The sequence below is a fragment of the Alligator mississippiensis genome, chromosome 3 (assembly GCF_030867095.1).
Source record: "Alligator mississippiensis isolate rAllMis1 chromosome 3, rAllMis1, whole genome shotgun sequence".
Lineage (NCBI taxonomy): Eukaryota > Metazoa > Chordata > Crocodylia > Alligatoridae > Alligator > Alligator mississippiensis.
Window position 1 is genome coordinate 43228998 of NC_081826.1, and position 16956 is coordinate 43245953.

Here is a 16956-nt window from a genome sequence, read left to right on the forward strand (position 1 = left end):
ATTTTTGTAGGATCCCAGGATTTCATAGTTTCATAGTAGTTTGGGGTCAGAAGGGACCTGAACAGATCATCTAGTCTGACCCCCTGCCACTGGCAGGAGCACACACTTCCAGAAAGGTGTTCGTCCAACTTCATTTTGAATTTGTAACAAGAACACCTGGCTCCAGTTGTGAGTGGGGGCTAATTAACACACAGGTCCTTTGGATGCAGATTTAGGGGGGTGTATCTGGAATACAGAGCAGTGCTGAGCTGTGGGGTCACCATGGCTTGAAATGCTGTTGACTCTGCTGAGGACCAGCCCAATTAACTATATGATAAATCATAAGCCTTTTGGTTTTGGACTAATATCATGCAGTTTGTACCATCTCTAAGTACGTGACAAAGTATGTATGCTACTTAAAAGTATGTTTATGGAGTACCTGTGATAAAACTTGCAGCAGTTTCAAAAAAGATAAAACGCAACAATGGTGAATGAACTAAGTCTATGGGTCCTATATGCAAATTACTACAGCTATGTCCATTTCAAGGTCAGTTTTTTTCAAATTTGCTCCTCACTTACATGTGCCCAGAGAGAGCAGGCTCTGAGAGTTAGGAGAGGGGGGACAGCCTGCAGGGGAAAGAAGTTGGGGGGGAGGGCAGAAGGCAAAGGGGCTACCTAACGCTCCCCTCCATTTATTTTCCCTACTGTAGTGGTGGGAGGGGGACAAACTCAATGAAACCTCCAATAATTAGATACTATACCTGGAAAATTATATCAAATGTATACATTTTCCATATATAAAACCTAATTATTGGGGGGGGGTCATCTTATAATCAGGGTTATCTTCTATTCGAGTAAATACAGTAGGTACCTAGTCTACTGCACAGATTTTTCATTTTCCAAAGAGCTCTCTGCAGGCTGGCAGAGTTCCAGGCTGCAAGAGCTTCTTGCAAAAAGGGTAGCAAGAAGCCCTGTCCTGAGGGAGAAGGGGCAGGGCCTGAGCCTCTTGAGTCAGTCAGGACTTGGCTCAAGCACACTTTTCCGCGTGGAGCCTTTGGGGTAAGTGATGCTTTCAGGGGCCTAGGGGCCAGCTGGGGGGCCCCTCTAGCAGGGCTGGGAGGGTGGGGGGGCTGCAGGTCAGGGATGGGGGCACTGGTAGGGCTGGGGGGGGAGGGGGGGGGGAAGAGCCAGCAAAACAGGTAGGCAGCAGGGTAGGGGTGTGTGGGTGCAAGGAGGCAGGAAGGTGTCCTCAGGTACTCTCAGGCCAGCACAAAAGAACTGTGACATCATCCCCACGCCCTGCAGGGGATGCTCTGCCTCCTGCTCCTGCAAGGAGGTAGCAGTGGCCACGGTGTACCATGGCAGCTCAGGGGATGCTGTGGTGTGCCGAGCTGCTGCTGCCATCCACACACCAATCGGGCCAGGCTGGGCCGGCTGGCTCTGTGCCTCCATGTGGGGCTTTCAGCACTTCAGCAGGAAGCAACATGCAGAGGTAAGCGTGAACCTGCCTGGAGGCACAGAACCCACCTGGCCCAATGGAATGCAGCTCCCAGTCCACACACCATGGGGCCAGACTGGCTGGCTCCATGCCTTCATGTGGGGCTTCCCGCGCTCCAGCAGGAAGTTGCCCATGAAAGAAAAGAGCCTGCCCAGCCCAATGGTGTGTGGCTCCCAACTGTAGTGCTGTAATCTGCATGTGCTGGCACAGAGCCAGCCTGGTGTGGCGTGAAGGCACACACCAGCAGGCTGGGCCAGCTCCATGACAGCACATGCAGGCCCTGGGACTCAGACAGAGGTGTGCACCACCAGGGGCTCTGCCTGCCACGGCCATGAGCACCCCAAGGGCCCAGTGCCTGCTGCTGCTGAGCCACCGGTGGTGGGGGCTATGCACCACAAACCACGTATCTGCCCACAAGCCCCCCCCAACCCCGCACCCCTCTACCACTGTGTACTGGTGCATGGGGGGAGCTGTTGTTAAGAGGGACAGAGTGGGAGGTAAGCAGGGAATGAGACACTAGCAGGGCTGGGGGGAAGGGTTGGCTTGGGAGTGAGGGGCAATGGCTTATTAGGGCTGCTCAGCACCACAAAGCAGTGGGGGTGGGGGAACGGCATCTGGGTCCATATCCTGCTAAGTGAGAGGGGCAGCAGGAGTTCTGATTTTCTGTAATGAAAAACCCCAAATTAAATGCCAAAATACATAGGTATTTAGAATTTATTTTATTATAGTGATTGAGGCACTGGTAAGCTTCCAAATCGCTTTAAAATTGTAAATATATCAATAAAACATTGTGTCCAATTGATACCTGTATATATATGTGTGTGTGTGTATATATATATATATATATATATATATATATATATATATATATATATATAGCAGCCTTTCATTTTAATTGTGGATTTGGGGATTTTAATAAGAGAATCTGCGGTTTTTAAACAGAGAAAACCAGAATCCCTGGTTATAAAAGTAGGGGCTTGGGCAAGTTCTTCTAACTTTTAAAGTTTCATTGACCATATTCATATTCTGCACCACTTAATGACCCTTACCATGCAACTGCACTGCCAAAAATGTTGGCAAGGACTATTTGGACTTCACTGAGTCTATTTTCCTTGTGTCCAAAAAGGGAGAACAACAGGTAAGAGAGCAATGAAAGGAAAAATAAATCAAAGTAGATCTAAAACAGGCATGCAAGTCCAGTTCAGAAGCATCTCTGCAGACCAAACAGTTTCTGAAGTTGTGCCGAGATCAAGTGTTTTCTCGTAACAAGCAGATAGAAGGTAACAGTGCCAACGTTTTAGATACAGTCGAATGAGAAATCATCCCCCTCTTCATGAAACATTTAAAACTTTTTTGCTCAATTGTTACTTAAGTCCTCCCAACTATGAAATGAGCTCTAGTGCTAAAAATCAACATAATTCAAGCCTAGAAACTTTACATTTTTCTGAAACCAACACTTTTTATTTATGCTTTTGGAACTTGACAGTAAAGCCCAAGTCTAGTGCAGACAGGCAAACACCAAAGCAGCAACCTATTGACTATTAATTGTATGATTCAATCAAGCAGCAAAATACTGTATAACATCCTCATTGAAGGACTGTCTGTGCTCATATTGCACCAAAGCAGGCCTGTCCTGTGAGTTTATCAGACTGGTAGTCCAGACCTTAGAAGCTAGATTAGCACTTAAGTTTTACATGTGTTTAACAATCATATGCGAGTCCTTCCTCTTCCACTACCCACATATCCAAGACCACATTCAGTTTTTGCATTTTTTTCCTTGAGGATTTCCAAAAAATCTCTCCCTTTCTTTTCATTCCTGCAGCCAAATCTCTCATTTATGACCTCATTATACAATGCCTTTACTATTGCAACATCCTTCTCTTAATTTTCAGATGCTTACGTTACTCTTCAAGTAATTAAAACACAGTTTTATGTTTATCTTGCTCATTGATATGATCACTCTTTCTTTTCAATCACTCCTCTGGCTCTTCATCCACAATCCTTTCAAAATTTAGGCATTCTCTTGTCACCTTCACAGCATAAAGATGTCAGCTTTTTCACAAATAACTTTTGTCTTGCTCCATATGGCTCCCTATACACAGTAAAACTTGCCCAAACAAATTCCATGTACCTCTAATAAAGATAAAGAAGGAATGCTTTCCATTAAGTCACACTGGCACAGAGTGTGGGGACTTGCTTCCCTCTAAATGTGGGGCATCTTCCTTCCCCAAGACCCATATACACACTGAAGCGGTAACTGGAGTGGTGGGGAGAGCAGAGCTTTTATCATCTATATTTTTTCTGGCTGCTTTTTTGTCCTACACTAAATCTAAAGGTCCAGACAATACCATAGGTAAATGTCTAATTTCTTCTTTATTGGTTTTACTAGTACTGATAGAAGCTAGCTTCTATGTAATACCTTACTTTTTCAGCTGACCCTTAAAAATAAGGTGTCCTATATTTAGGTTCATGGAGAATCTTTATATGTACTGCGGGGGGGAGGGAGGGAGGTGCTGTAATTAGAGCAGCTCAGAGAGCCGTTCTAATTAAAGTGCAGCAGCATCATGTGTATTCAGAGTCCCACACTTCAAAGTGGTGTCATGGGTGCTTTAACTAAAGCCCGTTGGAGCGTCTCTGTCACCATTTTGGAGTGCAGGGACACTGAATACACTGGATGAGGAGGCTGCTGGAGCATGCTAATTAGCACGCTCCAGCAGACTTAGTTAATTGAGTTTGCTCTGACACATGCTATTAGCATACACTGGCACAGACATCTGACGTGTGTGTTAGGTGCCCATGGTAACTTGGTGGTTTTGTAAATGCCATATTTTCTCACATACATCACGCACCTTTTTCCCCCCAAATTGGGGTGCATTCAGATAGGAAATTGTTTTCTTCAGTGAAAGAGAAATGAGTCTGGAGACACTGTGCATGCCATGCTGCTGCCAAGGTGGCTGCCACTTGTATCTGTTTCAGCAAGCTGAAGGGGCATAGTTCTAACTCTCTTGCATCTCTAGGTGTTAGCTGAGCATGGTTGCCTGTGCCTGAAATGGCAAGTATGCTGCTATCTTGATGAGACTTGTAATGTGGAAACAACATTTTATTTACAGGAATTTATGTAATGAACTACTTTCAGTAAAAAACTAAATCTTGCTACTGTCTTCGCAAGGGTCTGGATCCTAACTTTGTGCGTCATAAAGCAAGTCTTCTTGGAAAAATGTGTCCAGAAAGTGAAGCATTCCAGGAGACAGTCAGGAAACAGAAGGAACTTCCTGGTGATGGCTGCCTTATCCAAGATGCCATGCTTCCTGGATACTCTGCTTCTCAGGAGTACTTGCTCAATGTCGCAAGTTGACCATGACTCCAGGAATTTTTTCCCCCTACATTCTGCCTTCCAAAAACAGAGTGCATGCTTCATTTGGGTGTGTTTTGTTATATGTGAGCAACTACAGTAATTTTTTTTTTTTTTGCTTCAGGATGCCTTTTGCCTGAGGACTTTTGAATGGTTTTCAGTCATTTAAATATATTATACAACAAGGGTGCTCAGGAGGCACTACTTCACTGTCAGGGCGGGTAGTAGCTGGAACCAACTTCCAAGGGAAGTGGTGCTTGCCCCTACCCTGGGGGTCTTCAAAAAGAGGCTAGACAGCCACCTAGCTGGGATCATTTGACCCCAGCACCCTTTCTGCCCATGGCAGGGGGTCAGACTAGATGATCTGCTTAGGTCCCTTCTGACCCTATCAACTATGAAACTATGAATATATTAGTCAACTACTTCCTGTCATTGTACTGGCAGGGCACTGGCATTCCCCTTTTCTCTCCTGATTTCAGTTACTGCATGTAATAGGATGTTCTTTATGTTTCATGTATTGTATCTTGTATTTGTGTAAAAGAGTTTGAGAGATGTTTTGCAAGCCCAGGGGACTGCACCTGATAGCCCAGAAGGCCCTGTCCAGTCCCCTGTCCCTAATATGTTCTTAAAACATACTTTTGCCAAGCAGCTTACATGCATATAGAATGCATACTGTTATTCTCTAACCTCTTTGCATTTGTCTCTCTTTAGAGTGTAAGCAGGAGCGATTTGTTCCTAAGCATTTGGAATGGACCTAGCACTGTGATTGCTACCATAAATAATACCTGCTGTGAGCTAGCTTGAGAAAGAGCGCACACAAGAGATGAGCTTGGACCCCATAACTAACTCATAGGACTCTCAGGGTGTCTTCTATCTTCTTTGAAGAATATCATTTTCAGCATTCCTATACTTCTAAATCAAGCACTCCATTTTCTACATAACAAATGAACCATGAATCACCAATACCACAGCAAGTTTATGGAATTAGATACTTACATTCTCATTTCTTTTTAGAAGATCATCATCATTATATAAAGGCAGACTTGTCACCATCCATCCAGTACACAACTTAATCATGCCCATTAACTGAGGACTTCCTGCAAACACAGCAGCAACAGGAGCCTGTCTTCTGTAAAAAGACAGCTTCACTTCATGCATCTGAATACACAGATATCTTTTCTAAACAATAGTTTGCATCAGTTCTAACACTCAAATGAATTTTTAATGTGTTATGGTAAAAATTCTACTCTGTTAACTAGAACTACATACCATACATTTAAGTGAAATTACCATCCTCAGCAATCAGATATATAGTGCATTAACAGCATGATGGCTGTGCTTTCAATGCTGGAAGGTAGCCCAGAACCAATTAAAAAGGCCTCTTGATAGAGCATGTGGGGAAAGAGGAGTCTGAGAGCTATTCACACCTACATCCTTTATTACATAAAAGTTCACTTGCTGTGGTCTTGAAAGGATGAGAACTTTCATTTCCAGGTTGGGTTCTGCTTCCCATAAGAGGCATGAGAGAAGGGGAAAATAGGAAAAGCAATGCAGTAACAACTGAGAAAATGGAAGCCTCAGAATAAGAAAAGAAACACTGCATATTTACACACACAAAACATAGCTCCTGCCAAAAAAAAAATAAAATCTTTAAAAATAAATCTGTTATACTTAGAAAATGTACAAATACATTTTAGCTGTCTGAGTACAAAAGGCTATTAAAAAGTTCTTTTCTTCCCCCTCTGCTGCAAAAATACCCAATCCTTTCTAAATAATCAATTTCATGGCATCATATTCTTTATCCCAGGATAGGTTTTACTTTATTCAGAGATGTGCTGGTAAAGAACAATTATGTATGTGCTTGTTTATATATACACAGGAGGAATGTATTGATGGTATGTTTCCCAATCTACTAGTCAACATTAAAGGATGTTTTTGTATGGTAAGTAGGGAGGTAGGGATGAGGGGAGGTATTTACTAGGGTTTAATTTCATTTTTTGATTATTTGTAGGTCTCATTCTGGATTGAAGAGAACATTTTATGTAGGATTATTTTTAATTGATGGTAAACAGGCTTAGAACCTAGGACAGGCATTTTTCCCTGTACTTAAAAAAACCCTACAATAAATTTGTTCTCCAATTAAATTAAAAGAAAGTGACTTGTAACCATAATATTTAATTTAAATTATAATAGAGGTATCTAGTTCAGTATTCAAAAAGTCCTATTTTCATTAAAAATACAGAACAGCAGTAGAAAACTAATGATAGCCAAACTGTTCTTTGCAGAGTGTCTTTCAAAGCAATTCACTATGATTAATTATGTACTTGATGCATGATACATGTAAGCTAATGCAAAAGTCATTAGGGGCTTGGTATTATTCCATTTGCTGCCCCAAATGGCAGTGACAGATAACCTGCACTGCTATTAATAGTAAGAAAGAATTGGCTGGAATTATCAGGCTTGTCTTTTCAGAAGATGCATAGGTTAACAATTAAAAACCTAAATACAGAGCACAGCATCCTTCTAAAAATAGGAAATAAAGGATCTTAACTATCTGAACTTTTAGGCAGCTTGCAGATATTAAAAAAAAATAAGTGCTTTACTTTAAATTGCATGCACCCTGTTCCAAGCCCAGAAGAGGCAGCATGTTAGTTGGACCCAGCTCACCTGATGTCTGTATAGATCATACACTTTAAGTGGGGCTTGTTTGGTACTTTCATCTAACAGCTCATTGACTCAGCTTTAGATAAAAGTGCCAAAAAGCCCTGTTGAAGTGCACGATTTATACAAACACTGAGTTGAAGTAACATGCTGCTTCTTCTGGTAAAGCCCGCTTTTTTGTTTGTTTCATTTTTAACATCTGTAAGCAGCCTCTCTCTCAACAGTACAATTCCAAGTAAAGTCAACAAAAGTTGGTCTGGGTGAGGGTGAAACAGGGCCCCTAGTTCTCAATGGGGAAGTAGTAAGGCTGCTATCAAGAGATAGCATTCATCCACCCAGAACCGGAAACAGTATCTTTGGGCACCATTTGGCCAGCCTAGTGACGAAAGCTTTAAAATAGGTTTTACAGGGGATGGTGAACAAAACCTTGCAGCCACAGAGCAAATGATCCAGAGGGGAGAGAACCAGAAGCAGTTCAGCTGAGGGAAAGGGACAGAGAGCCAAAGGACAGCAGCAAGGAATGAAAAATGGAAACAACTAGATCAGAATGCAAAATTTGGAACAGATTGCCTAGGGAAGTTGTGGACTCTCCATCACTGGAGATGCTCAGGAAGAGGTTGGACAGCCACTGAGTCAGGGATGATCTAGGCATAGCTATACCTATTTTCTACCATAGGTATTTCCTATGCTTCTGGACTTTGCTGGTTGCCCCTGCTTTTTTTTTCTGCTGTGTGCATCAGGGTGTTTTTAAGCCTTCCCAGAGGCATCAGGTGTTAGCTACAGCTAAGGCTGGGGACTTCAACTAGGATGCACAAATTCTCCTGACAGGAGCAAAGCCAGGGGTTCCTGGATAAAGGGTCTTGCCACTCTGCTCAGGAACAGACCAATCACCATATCTGGGGTCACACATGGTCAGATTGGTATGAACTGTGGGGGGTTTTGCCTTCCTCTGTAATGGGGAGCGTGGCCCCCTGCCCAGGACCTCAAGTGTACATTGTCAACATTTTATAGAAACAGGGCATTAGCTACCGTGTTTCTCCTGCTTTACCTGTGCCAGGTTAGGGTGTTAGGTTTATGTTGTGAGGGTAGTCTTATGGTTGTACAGGATGGTTTGGATAGACATGATCCTTCCTCAGGCAAGGGGTTGGACTAGATGACCTCTGGAAGTCCCTTCCAGCTTTACTTCTCTAGGACTTCTATGATTTCTATGCATGTACACACATGTGAGAAATATGGGGAACAAACGAGATGAGCTGGAAGTCACAGTGTGAAAAGAACTATGATCTGATTGGTATCACAGAGACTTGAGTGGGAGAGCTCTTACAACTGTAACTTCATCAATGAGGGGTACACTCATTTTGGAAAGACAGGGTTGAGATAAAAGATGCTGACCTTATGTCAAAAACAAAGACTTGTTCCTTGGTTTAGGAGAAAGAAGAGAGCAGATCAGCATGTAGTTGGGTGAAAATAAAAGGTAAAAGATGCAGCACTGATATAGTGGTGGGGATTTATTATAAAAGTGAAGAAGAAGAGGTGGAAGAGGCACTTCTCAAAGTGATGACAAAATTATATGAAAATTATGAGATGGTACTGGTGGGAGACTTCAATTTTCCAGAAATCTGCTGCAAGAATAATACAGCCAAACAATGTTGAGCAAGTTTCTAATTTGTGTGGAGGATAAATTTCTATTCCAGAAAGTTGAGGATACAACTACCAGTTCCCCCATCTGGGTTCCTGTCCTGATCAATAGGGAAGAACTGGTGGAGGATGTGAAGTTGATGGGAAACTTGGTAGGAAGTGATCATCATACAAGAGAATTAATTATCCTAAAATGACGAAAACATGAGGTCAGCAGAACTAAAGACAATGGATTTAAAAAAGGTGGATTTCAACTGACTCAAGGAAATAGTAAGGCATGGTGCCATGGAAGGACAGACTGAAGGATAAAAGAACCCATAAGAGCAGGAAGCTTCTAAAGGACATAGTACTGGGAGCCCAACAAGAAGCTATTCTGACATGATGGAAGCCCAAGAAGAATGGCAAGAGACAAAAGTGGCTGCACAAGAAGCTTCTAGGATGCCTCAAAGAACAGAGGCAATGGAAAGGTGGACAGGTCATCAAGGAAGCATATCAGGAAATAACAAATACTTTGAAGGACACAATCCAGAAGGCAAATAGTTTAAAAAGAGCTTCACATTAAGCAGCCAATTAGTTCAGCTGGTTAATGCGTAGTATTAATAATGACAAGGTAACAGGTTCCATCCCCATATGGGACACAAGACCTTTCCTGCTTCAGACAGGGGGTTGGGCTAGATGACCTCTTGAGGTCCCTTCCAGCCCTACTTCTTTATGATTTCTATGATGAGGAAAGTTATAAACAACAAGAAAAGGTTCTATAACTATGTTGGCCAAACACCAAGGAAGCTACAGTTCCACTGTTAAATAGCCAGGGCAAACAGAAGATGTAAATATGGCAAAGCTGTTCAACAGCTACTTTGTCTTGGTCTTCAAACAAAAAAATTCAACTGCAACCAGGTAGCTAATAAGAATTATCTGGATAAGGAAGGGGATAAGCTGAGGGATGAGATAACACAAGAAAGTCTGAGAACTTTTTTATGGGTCTCAATAAATTCAAGTCAGCAGGGCCCGTTTAATTTAATCCTAAAGTACTGAAGCAACTGGCAGAGCTCTCAAGGACCTTGACAATAATATTTACAATGTCATGGGAGATGGGTGAGGTACCAGAGGGTTGAAAAGGGGCCAAAGTGCCCTTTTTTAAAAAGGCAAAAAGGGGGACCTGGGAACTATACACTGGTTAGCCTTACCTCTCAATACCCAGGAAATTTCTGGAGTATATCATAAGTAAGTCCACTGGCAACTGAGTTTTTAGAAAAGAAAAGGCTTCTCCAAAGCAGCCAGAATGAATTTATTAAAAGCAAATGCCAAACAAACTTGATCTTCCATGACAAAGTTAACTAGTTGGGTGGATGAAAGGAATGCAGTGGATCTAGTGTATCTGGACTTCAGCAAGGCCTCTGAGCCTCTCATAAACACACTGGGAAAATGCAGGCTGGACAAAACTATTATAAGGTGGAGAGACAACCAATAGCCACAAAACAAAGGATATTTAAATGGATCCATGTCAGAATTGCAGGAGGTTTTGAGAAGCATTCCACAGGGGTCTGTCCTGGGCCCAGTGCTTCTTAATATGTTTTATAATTATTTGGATGCTGGAATAGAAAACTCCTTGAGCAAAATTCACAGGTGACAATATTGGTATGGAGGACAGAAGCACAAATAAGGATCCTGACAGATTGGAAAGCTGGGGTGGAGCTAACAGGATGAAGTTCAGCGCTGACAAATACAAGTGGTTAAACCTCACGAAGATTAACTGAAAACACAAATACAAAATGGGTGACAATCTGCTGAATGTCAGGATTAGGGAGAAACCCTGGTGGATCAGACTCAGCATGAGTCTGCAGCGTGATGTAGCTGCACAAAAACTGAATGCAATTTTGGGCTGCATCAGTAAGAGCATTAGGTGCAAAACACAGGAAGTAATAGTTGTCATAAACCCACGCCAAAACCAGGAAAGATTTTGAGTGTTTAGTGTTTCCCACACAGACATCTGTGCCCAGTTTTATTTGGCTGGCATTCTCTTTGGTCTCATTTAAAAGCCAATATTAAGTTGCATTGATTTATGTCATTTTTATCACTGTATGGATGGATTATGTTACAATTTCTGTATATATCTTTACAATTTGGTATATAAATTAGTCAATGGAACAGAGGAACACTTACCTAAGGAAAAGGAAGAAGGCAAAATTGCTAAGTATCTCTTGCTGATTGTGTTAGTAGGGTACAAATAATTGCCACTCTCAACCATAAGCAGAAAGGGCCATTGTTGGAATGGACATTGAAAGTGTTTTCTGCCTGCAATGGAAAAAATTAACCCCTCAATAGCAAAGGCATCTCAGGGCGATGGGTAGGGGGAATTACAGATGTCCCAGGAAGAAAATAAAAACATTTTCTGAGACTTTTCAACAAAGTGAACAAGGCTGGTGAGTGATGTGGGGGAGGTGGGGTGCACTGAGTTGGAGGTATTTAGGAGCTTTCTGTGAGCTAGTGGTTGTCTTTGGCTTATCCCAGGCCTGGGGTGAAACCATGTCCCCAGGGCTGGCAGGATCCACAAGAAGGCTGATCTCTGGAAATATTGGCAAGACTCTCAGAAGGACTAGGCTGTAGCAAGATTAAAGGATAAGAAATTATACTTCTCTTTTTATTTTGTCTTCAAATTATATGGTCAAAACTTTTGTACAATTCTGTTCTTCTACATCATAAATCTTGCTATTGTTTTGTTACCTTACTGTTTGCCTGTGGTAAAGCACAATTTCAGGGCAAATGATATTCCAGGTTAGCCTCTTCTACAGAGTGGACCTAGAATTCTTTCAAAACCAAAGGGGTAATTGCCTGGAGCTGGTAAAGATGCCCCTGCAGCAACTCCAGGTTCTGGTATAAGGGCAGTGGAATTGAGGCCTGTAGGAATAAGGCACTATCCCAAGGTAAACCTTGGTCTGTTCCTTGAGACAATGGGGAGAAACTTGGGGATTCTGGGGTTCCAAACAGATAGGTTTGTGACAACAGTACATCTTTACCTGGCACTGGTATATAGAGAACCATGTGCAGTTTTGGGCTCCACATTTTTCAAAGGATAAAGGGGCTTGCAAGGCAAACCATCTGAAGAGAAGTTGAAGGAAAGAGTCATGGTCAGATTGTGGAACAGGCAATTAAGAGGCTGCCAGAAAGATGAAAAAACCTTTTCTCTGCTACTGTATAAATGCAGGACATGTCCAAATGGCTTGAAGTTGTAGTAAAGTAGGTTTAGACTGGATATCAGGAAAAACTTCACTGTTAGAACGCTAAGGCAGTGGAACAGACTATCTAGGGAAAGTTGTGGATTCTCTATAATTGGAGGTGTTCAAGAAGAGGCTGGATAAGCATTGGTAAGGTCCTGGAGTAGCTATGCCAGCATGCTCTGTAAAGAGCAACAGTTAGAAGCTCAGGAGCCCCCTTCTCCCCCTACATACAGATTGCTGGGAAATAATGAGAAGAGCTCTGCAACCTGAAGCAGGTGGATATTGGAAAGGACCATGCTCAGTAGCAGGAGAATGAAACAGAGCTCCACAATCTGGCTTAGTAATGAAAGATAAAGGGATATGGTTTATAGAGCAGATACAGAAAGTGGAATCTGTCTGGTCAGTAACAGGGTGCAGACATATGGAGTTATGCTTGCTGCCCCCAGGTTGCAGAGCAAAATGGAGGGTATTTAGTATTTCCCATGCTTCAGGGCTTTGCTGGTTGCTGTCCAAGCTAGGAAGGAGTTTTTTCCCTCCTGTTGCTGGGTTGTTTTTTTTCCCTCAGAAGCACTGGGTGTTGACTGCAGCCAAAGCTGGGGATTTTGACTGAGATGTGCCAATCCTCCTGCTGGGACTAAAACCTGGAGTCTCTGCCTAGGTCTTGCGCTTCCACTCAAGATCAAACCAACCACCAGATTTGGGGGTCAGGAACAAATTTTACCTCATGGACAGACTAGTACAGACTAGTGGGTTTTGCCTTCCTCTGTAGCAGAGGGTATAGCCCTATTTCTTGGATCTCTTGAGTGTAATTTAACAATGCTTGCAGCAGCAGGGCACTGACCACCACTACCCCCCTGATTTGCGTGTGGCAGGTTAGGGTGCTATGTCTTGTAATTGTGCTACAGGTTGATTATGTAGTTTTAGTAACAGGTTAGACAAGGATTTGTATGGAGCAGTTTGAATAGGGATGATCCTGCCTCAGATAGGGAGGTGGACTAGATGACCTCCAGAGGTCCCTTCCAGTTTTGAATGCATTTAATGCGGTCCCTACACTGCCTTCAAACAGCTATGCTATACTAAACATCTACTAACTTTTATCTTAGCCCACGAGACTAAGGGGACTTGATGGTAGGCATCTACCACAGACTACCACACCAGGAGGAGCTGGATCTGGAATTTTCCAGAGAACTGATGGAGGCTGTGCATTCAAGGGACATGGTTGTCATGGGCAACACCTCAATTACCCTGACATCTGCTGGGAGGAGCACTTGGCCAGATCTGATGATCATGTAGGTTTTTGACCTGTGTGGAAGAACTTTATTTAGTACAGGAGGTGAACGGGCTGACCGGGGGAAAGCTTTGTTGGATTTGGTTCTAGCCAAAGGGGACGGCCTGGTGGGAGATCTGAAGACTAAGGGTAATCTGGGAGACGGTGATCATGAAATGATAGAATTCACTATCCATCGTAGGGCAAGGAGTCAGCAGGGCAAAGATGCTTGACTTCAGGAAGTCTGACTTCAATGAGCTTAGGAAAATAGTGGGAAGAGGGACTGGAAGGGAAGGGAGTTCAGGAAGGGTGGTCGTTCCTCAAAGTGCAGAAAAGGTCCATTCTTGTATGCAGAAAAGGTGGTAAAGGGGCCAGGAGACCCTCTTGGTTTACCAATGGAGTCAAGGAGTGCTTTAAAAAAAAGGCAGCTTACAGACAGTGGATACTAAGGGTAGTCACCAAGGAGAAATACACAACTATAGCCCTTATTTGTAGGGAGAGAATAAGGAAGGCAAGGGCAGCAACCGAGGTCAGGTTGGCGACTGAAATCTAGGACAAGAAGAAGTCCTTCTTTAGGTATATAAGGAGCAGTAGGAAGACCAAGAAAATGTGGGGCTTTTGCAGAATGGGATGGGACAGCTGATAACAGCCAGTCACGAGAAAGCTGAACTCTTTAATGAATACTTTGCATTGGTGTTCCTGCATAAAAATGGTGGTTGCTCGCCTGGTTGGACACTGGACAGATGCGGGGCAAGGGGGGATTGCCAACCAATGGTCAGTGTCGAACTGGAGAGGGAGCAGTTAGAGAGGCTGAATGTCTTCAAGGCGGCAGGACCAGGTGGACTACACCCAAGAGTGTTGAGGGAATTGGCTGGAGTCACTGCGGGACCATTGGCAAAGGTATTTGAAGACTTGTGATGCTCAGGAGAGGTCCGAGAAGACTGGAAAAGGGCCAGTGTGGTGCCAATATATAAGCAGAGGAACGAGGATCCGGGAAACTATCGAGGTCAAACTGACCAGCCTATATTGAGTAAAATTTTGGAAACAATTATCAAGAAGTCCATTTGTGAGAGACTGGGAGAAGGCATGATGCTGAAGGATAGCCAACATGGTTTCACTGAGGGCAGGTCATGTCTGACCAACCTACTCTTCTACTATGAACAAGCAGCGAATGGCTAAGATGCGGGAGACATGGTTGATATCATATACCTGGATTTTAAAAAGGCCTTCCATATGGTCTCCTATGATGGTTGTATAAAAAAACTGGGGGATAATGGGCTGCCAGAGTCCATGGTGAGGTGGGTTGCGAACTGGCTAAGGGGTCAAACCCAGAGACTGTCAGTGGATGGCATGGGCGACTGGTGCCACCTGAGTTGAGGGCGGCACATGCCCCTTCCCCCCCCCCCAGCCAGTCAGTGACTGTGGCCGATCTCGCCAACTGGGAGGCACAAGCAGCACTCCCAGAAATGCCAGCGGCACACCCAGAAGTGCCAATGGCACTTCACCTGGCGCCCCACTCCCCAGCTAGTGCTCGCAGGGGGGGCACTTGCGCTCCTGCCTGCCCTCCTTGCCTGTCGCATATGTGGGGAGTGCTGCCTGTGAGGGGGTGCACATGCACCCCCGTGGACCCCCTACACATCACCACTGGTGGACAGGTCTGTATCATCTTGGCAGGAGGCAGCCAGTGGTGTCCCATGGGTTTGGTTCTTGGCCCCATGCTGTTTAACACTTTTATCAACAATATAGGTGAGGATGTGGAAAGCATGCTGGCCAAGCTGAGGATAATACAGAAAAGTGGTCATGTTAGGGGATAGGATGCGGATCCAAGTGGACCTGGACAAGCTGAAAAGGTTTGCAGAGAGGAACCGGGTGCCGTTCAATCAGGATAAATGGAGAGTGCTTCATCTGGGGAGAAGTAATCAGCAACATGAATATAGGTTAGGAGGAAACGTCCTGGCCAGCATGATGGCTGAAAGGAACCCTGGGGTTACGGCTGATCACAGGATGAACATGAGCCGCCAGTGCAACACTGTAATAGGAGCTAATAGCATACTGGGATACCTTAGCCAATGTGCCGTAATAGGGCTAAAGAAGTGATATTTCCTCTCTAATCGGTGCTGGTGAGACCTCACCTGGAGTACTGTGTCCAGTTCTGGGCACCATACTTGGAAAAAAAAAAAGACGTGGAGAAAGGGTCCAGAGAAGGGCCACAAAAAATGATTAAGGGCCTGGAAGACAAACCTATTGAGGAAAGACTAAGGGATCTAGGACTGTTCGGCCTGGTGAAGAGAAGACTAAGGGGGGGTCTCGGTGGCCATCTATGAGTATGTAAGGGGTGGATATCAGGAACTGGGAGAAAAATTGTTCAGTAAGGTGCCTCAGGGAAGGACAAGGAGCAGTGGACATAAACTGTTAGAGAATGTTTTTAGGTTGGATGTAAGGAAGAACTTCTTTATGGTTAGGGTGACTAGAATCTGGAACAGACTTCCCAAGGAGGTAGTGCAATCCCCCACCCTTGGAAGTCTTCAAGAGGAGCCTGGACAGACACCTTGCTGGGATCATGTGATCTCGGTATTCCTGCCCAGAGCAGGGGGGGTGGACTCAAACTTTCAAGTTCCCTTCCAACCCTTAATTTCTATGATTCTATGAATACCAAGTGCAAGACAGACCCTTTGGGAGCCCCATTTGATACCTCTACCCAACCAGACATTGAGCATTTGAAGACTACTCACTAAGCACAATGATCAAACCAGTTATGTATCCACCTTACAGTACTTTCATCTAAACTGTATTTCCTTAGTTTGTTAATGTGGATGTTGCAGAGGACAATGTCAAAAGCCTTGCTAAAATTGAGGTAAACCACATCCACTGCTCTCTCCTTATCCACAGAGCCTGTCACTTTATCACAGAAGGAAATCAGATTGGTCAGGCATGACTTGCTCTTTGTGAATCCATGCTGACTGTTCCTGATCATCTTGTCCTCTAAGTGCTTCACAATGGATTCCTCTGAGACCTGCTCCATGATCTTTCTGGGTACAGAAATCAGGCTGACTAGTTTGTAGTTCCCCAGATCCTCCTCCTTTTCCTTCTTAAAAATGGGCACTATATTTGCCCTTTTCCAGTCATCTAGGACTCATAAGCAAGTCAACTCATTTAAGAACTCTCCCTGGTCCTGAAGAAGTCCAGGCCAAAATCCACAGGAGTAATAATTGAGTTCAATCCCTAATTTTCCTCTTTCCAAATCACATGATGAAGCATAGAGGGAAGACTCAAATTAACAGTTGCAGTTTGATAAAAATGTTATTTTAGACAACAGAACCTGGGGGGAGGAAGGGGGGAAAGA

The 16956-nt window shown here is 43.8% G+C and overlaps 1 protein-coding gene across 2 annotated transcripts in view; it reads right to left on the bottom strand.

Annotated features, from left to right (window-relative positions):
- Positions 1–16956, bottom strand: part of DPY19L4 (dpy-19 like 4) — a 65881-nt gene that overhangs the window by 14128 nt on the left and 34797 nt on the right. For both annotated transcript variants that reach the window (XM_006273944.4, XM_019495755.2), the window contains one exon: positions 5826–5958. In XM_006273944.4, coding sequence (XP_006274006.2) covers positions 5826–5958 — 133 coding nt within the window. The remainder of the gene's footprint in view (positions 1–5825; positions 5959–16956) is intronic.